General features: G+C 37.6%; 1 protein-coding gene across 9 annotated transcripts in view; it reads left to right on the top strand.

Moving 5' to 3' along the window:
- PSD3 (pleckstrin and Sec7 domain containing 3) overlaps positions 1-6,000 on the top strand; it is a 720,908-nt gene that overhangs the window by 610,784 nt on the left and 104,124 nt on the right. For all 9 annotated transcript variants that reach the window (XM_017867267.1, XM_017867272.1, XM_017867266.1 and 6 more), the window contains one exon: positions 5,005-5,198. In XM_017867267.1, coding sequence (XP_017722756.1) covers positions 5,005-5,198 — 194 coding nt within the window. The remainder of the gene's footprint in view (positions 1-5,004; positions 5,199-6,000) is intronic.

Genomic DNA, 6,000 nt, shown 5'->3' with positions numbered 1-6,000 from the left:
TTTTTTGAGATGGAGTCTTGCTCTATCACCCAGGCTGGAGTGCAGTGGTGCAATCTCGGCTCACTGCAAGCTCCACCTGCCGGGTTCAAGAGATTCTCCCGCCTCAGCCTCTCAAGTAGCTGGGATTACAGGCGCCCACCACCACACCCAGCTAATATTTGTATTTTACTAGAGATGGAGTTTCACCATTTTGGCCAAGCTGGTCTTGAACTCCTGCCCTCGTGATCCACCCATTCAGATTGTAACAAAGGAATATGTTTTCCACCTAAACATAGTAATAAGAGTGAGAAAAAAAAAGCTGACCCATAACTTTGGAAACCAGTGTAAGACAAAAGAAATGTACACAAACACTGTACTCTAGGAGATAAATTCGTTCCTCGCATAGGTATAGGCTAGCAATATTGGACCTCTTTTATATGTTTACTAGGATTGAACAAATCAATATAGTGCAGATCATGAGAGCCAGGTTTCTCACTGTTGAAGATGTACAGATAAGCAAGTGGGGGAAGGCTGGAATGAACCTTGTGCTGGCTTCAGTTTGGTGATGTTAATATGAATTAATTGGGATAGATGGATGGATACACAAATATAGATGTGTGTATACATATGAGTATACTTATATATACAGTCATACATCACTTCATAACAGTCATATGTTCTGAGAACTGTGTCATTAGGTGAATTCATCATTGTGTGAACATCATGTGTACTATATGGCATATCTTACTGCTCCTAGGCTATAATCCTGTATAGCTTCCTACTGTGCAAATACTGTAGGCAGTTGTAACACAATGGTACTTGTATATCTAAACAGAAAATAAACAGTACCCAAAAAAATGAACAGTAACTAATATGACATTAAAGATTTTTTTGTAAATGGTAATCCTGTTTAGGGCACTTTACCATGAATGGAGCTTGCAAAACAGGAAGTTGCTCTGACTGGTGAATGGATTTGAAAGCCTAGGACATTACTACATATTACTGTAGACTTTATAAACGCTGTAAGCTTAGGCTGCAGTACATGTATTTTTAAAAACCTTTTCTTCAATTATAAATTAACTGTAACATACTGTAACTTTTTTCCTTCATAAACTTGTCATTTTAACTTTTTGACTTTTTTGTAATAACAGCGTAAAACACATTATACAGCTGTACAAAACATTTTCTTTATATCTTTATTTTATAAGTATTTTCCTATTTTGAAATTTTGCTTTTTTTACTTTTAAAACTTTTTTTTGTTAAAATTAGAACACATTGGATTTATAGGCTAAGAGTTCAAATAATAAAAATAATTAGAACACAAATACACACACTAGCTTAGGGTCACACAAGGTCAGGATCATCAATATCACTATCTTTCACCTCATATATTGTTCCACTAGAAGGTCTTCAGGGGCAGTAACATGCATGAAGCTGTCATCTCCTATGATAACAAAGGCGCTTTTTTTTTTTTTAATTTTACTTTAAGTTCTGGGATACATGTGCAGAACCTGCAGGTTTGTTACATAGGTATACATGTGCCACGGTGGTTTGCTGCACCTATCAACCCATCATCTAGGTTTTCAGCCCGCATGCATTAGGTATTTTTCCTAATGCTCTCGCTCCCCTTGCCCTCCACCGCCCCAGTGTTCCCCTCCCCATGTCCAAATGTTCTCATTGTTCAACTTTCACTTATGAGTGAGAACATGTGGTGTTTGGTTTACTGTTCTTGTGTTAGTTTACTGAGAATGATGATTTCCACCTTCATCCATGTGCCTGCAAAGGAAAGGAACTCGTTCTTTTTTTATGACTGCATAGTATTTCATAGTGTATATGTGCCACATTTTCTTTACCCAATCTGTCATTGGTGGGCATTCGGGTAGGTTCCAAGTCTTTGGTGTTGTAAATAGTGCAAAGCCTTCTTTTGGAACACCTCCTGAAAGACCTGCCTGAGGCTGTTTGACAGTTAACTTTTTTAAAATAAATAAGTGGGATACTCAAACACTGAAAAGCATAGTATAGTAAATACTAGACAATGGGATTTTTTGGCTACATTATAATTTTACAGGAGCATATTGTATGTTGTATGCTGTCCATCGTTGACCACATGTTGTTATATGATACTTGACTATGTCTGCCTAACTTTCTCTATTGAGAGGACCCCAAAGCAATGAGCACACCTAGCCCCTAGTTTTCATTTCTAAATACTATTCTCCAGTAAAAAGAACCAAGGCTCCTTGGAGAAGTGGTTGATTTCTGGGCCAGGACAAGGGAAATTTAAGATGAGCTTGGAGGCGTTTTGTGGTACCTGAAAGTAAAGAAGTACATTAGAAGATGAAACATGTTCACAGGATGTGGGAGCACACTTTATTATAACTCCCAATGGCCAAAGCTGGAAAAATTTAAGCAACAAATTAAATAACAATAGTATTTGTATTTGATTATAACCTAAAGAATAAAACAGATATCTGTGTGTCCATACTTACAGAAGAATTTCAATTAATGAATGTAGAATATATGAGGGAACCATTAAAACACCATAAATAATAATTGTTACAAGATCCCCTAATGAATGTTAAAGTTAGTGGGTAAAGGAGAATGAGAATATTTGCATAGTTGCAAGATATCTCCCCAAAAACACTTACAAAGTTAAATAGTAACTTTACTGTGGAATAACCTGTGGGACACTACCTTACCCAAGTGATCATGGTTAATTATAACCAGTAATAAAACTTGTATCCCCTGGACCTAATGCACTGAGAAAGGTGCATCAGCTGTTTGGAATCTTTCCCACAAAATGCATAACCTCTATCCAGTCATGAGAAAACATAAGAAAAACCTAAACTGAGGATGTTCTACAAGATAACTGACCAATACTCTTCAAAGTGTCACGGTCATAAAGGACAGGGAGAGACTGAGGAGCTGTTACAGACTAGATGATGCTGAAGAGACCTCAGAATGTGCTGTGTGGTCATGGATAGGATCCTAGAATAGAAAACGTAAACTAGCAGAATCCAAATAAAGCCGAGTTTAATTCATCGTGTTAAACTCATGTTAATTTTTTAGTTTCGAAATTTTTGCTATAGTTACTAATATATAAGATGTTAACATTAGGAGAAGCTTGGCATAGGGGAATTCTGTCCTTCACAAATCTGAAATTCTTTCAAAATGTAAAACATCAGTTTTTTCTCAGAGTCCAGTTTTATTTTCACGTATCTCAAAATTACTGATAAAATACCAATAGAGAAAAAAAGGTTGTTTTTCTCAGATCACCATCATTATCAAACACTTCTGGTTTTGTGACATATTTAAAATATATTTTGGTTATTTGCAAACTATGAATCTGACAAAGGTCTAATATTCAGCTTCTAAAAGGAACTTAATTCAACAAGCAAAGAACCAAATAGCCTCACTAAAAAAGTGGGCAAAGGACGTGAACAGATTCTTCTCAAAAGAAGATGCACAAATGGCCAACAAACATATGAAAAAATGCTCATCACTAATCATCAGAGAAATGCAAATCAAAACCACAGTGAGATATTATCACATACCAGTCATAATGGCTGTTACTAAAAAGGAAAAAATAAAAAAAAAAAAAAGATGTCAGTGAGGCTGCAGAGAAAAGGGAACACTTAAACATCATTGGTGGGAATGTGAATTAGTTCAGCTACTATGGAAAGCAGTTTTTAAGTACTTTGTTAGAGTACGTAAAAAAGAACTACCATTCAACCCAGCAATCCCATTACTGGTTATATACCTAAAGAAAGATAAGTGATTCCACCAGAAAGGCACATGCACTCATAGGTTTATTGCAGCCCTATTTACAATAGCAAAATCATGGCATTAACCTAGGTGCCCTTCGATGGTGAATTGGATAGAGAAAATGTGGTATGTAACACACCATGGAATACTCTGCATCCATAGAAAAAGAATGATATCTTGTCCTTTGCAGCAACATGGATGCAGTTGAAGATTGCTATTCTAAGTGAATTAACACAGGAACAGAAAACCAAATACTACCCCTTCTCACTTATAAGTGGAATCTAAACACTGAGTACACATGGACATAAAGATGGGAACAATAGATGCCAAGGACTATTTTTATGGTGGTTGAGAAAGTAGCAGCTATCACATGCCAAAGCACTGTGCATGGCACCACCATTCTAATCCATAGTAGCTTTGCCTGGGGTTTTAATATTAGGGACTAGCATGGTTGTTTGGGAGATGTTGTTTACTATTGTCCATTGGGCTCACTCTAACAGTTTTGCTGTTTTCCGTACACCTAGTTCTATGCTAGACCCTGTAGAAATATGTAAGTCAACATCACGATTCCTGCCAATAAACTCCCATTTGTTTGAAAGAAGGGAAACATGAAAGCATTGTAAAGGGTGAAAAGACTGGTGACTTTAGAGATTTTGTGATCATATGTACATTGTCTCTTCATCATTAAATCTGTGACCTTGTATATTTATTTAAACTCACTCAATCTATTTCCTTATCTGTAATAGAGGATATTAATATCAGTCTTAAAAGATATTGCCATGAGCATAACACCTGGCACATAGAATACATTTAACAAATCGTGCCTGTCATTACCATGGTGGTGGTTGTAAAAAGGGATAGACCGGCCGGGCGCGGTGGCTCAAGCTTGTAATCCCAGCACTTTGGGAGGCCGAGGCGGGCGGATCACGAGGTCAGAAGATTGAGACCATCCTGGCTAACACAGTGAAACGCCATCTCTACTAAAAAATAAAAAAAAACTACCCGGGCGAGGTGGCGGGCGCCTGTAGTCGCAGCTACTCGGGAGGCTGAGGCAGGAGAATGGCGTGAACCCGGGAGGCGGAGCTTGCAATGAGCTGAGATCCGGCCACTGCACTCCAGCCTGGGCGGCAGAGCGGGACTCCCTCTCAAAAAAAAAAAGTGATAGACCATTGGCATACAATGTAGTTTTTTACAGTAAGTAGTTTTTTTCTTTGAATATTATGGTACGTGTTTGACTCAGTCTTTGTGCTTTCTCCCTTTTAGAGATGATGAAGAGAAAAAAAAGTCCCCTTCAGAAAGTACTGAGGAGAAAGTTAATGGAACACATCCAAAGACCATCAGTCGTATTGGAAGTACCACCAACCCATTTTTGGACATTCCTCATGATCCAAATGCTGCTGTGTACAAAAGTGGATTCTTGGCTCGGAAAATTCATGCAGATATGGATGGAAAGAAGAGTAAGTATCATGTGTTGTCACTTTCTGTTTCATTTGTTTCATCTTTATGCTCAAAGTGAATTTATCTGAAAGTCAAGGATGAAAAAAATCATGTTTATCTATTAGACATATTCTTGAAATTTGATATGGCCTCTAACCCTAAATTAAAAATCCAATGTGGCACCTGCTCTTCTCTAAACAGAATTATAGAACTTTAGAAATGGCAAACTTCTTACAATTTATTCATTCTGTATCCTTTCATTCATTTATTTAGTCATGGTTTCAACAAAAAATACTGGCTACCTGCTGTGCCAGGCACCAGGAATACAGTGGTGAGCAAGAGGGACAAGGTTTCTGTCTTCATGAAGTTTACATTTCTGGTGGTTGAGGGAAAGGTTGAATTTGCAATGCATAGAAAAATTAATGGTGTAAGGTCCCAGAGACAAGGAATGGAGGGAGGGAATTCGTATCCAGTGCATATGTGGAACGACTGGCCTTTGAGAAGGTGGACAGGTGAGATGTAGGAGAGCATAGTGTAATTAGCTTTGGGAAATTGAAGGAGCCCAATTGGATGGTTTCTGATATCTTCATATGAAGTATGAGACATGATTATCTTGATAAATGATGGTGTTTGGAATTTGAGAGGAATGGAGCATGCTTATATAGTTAGAATAATCATAGTACCACTGTTTCTATCTGTGGCTGGATCCTTTTTCTTAATGTGTAGCAATATTCTATTAGCTTACAGTCGAGAGAAACATTACAGTGGAGTGGCTTTGACATGGACTTAGCAATGCTGAACAAATTTCTTAATGTTCCCAAG

Source organism: Rhinopithecus bieti, unplaced genomic scaffold (genome assembly GCF_001698545.2).
Source record: "Rhinopithecus bieti isolate Rb0 unplaced genomic scaffold, ASM169854v2 scaffold_2888, whole genome shotgun sequence".
NCBI classification, from domain to species: Eukaryota; Metazoa; Chordata; class Mammalia; order Primates; family Cercopithecidae; genus Rhinopithecus; species Rhinopithecus bieti.
This window is presented reverse-complemented; position numbering and strand designations above follow the sequence as displayed.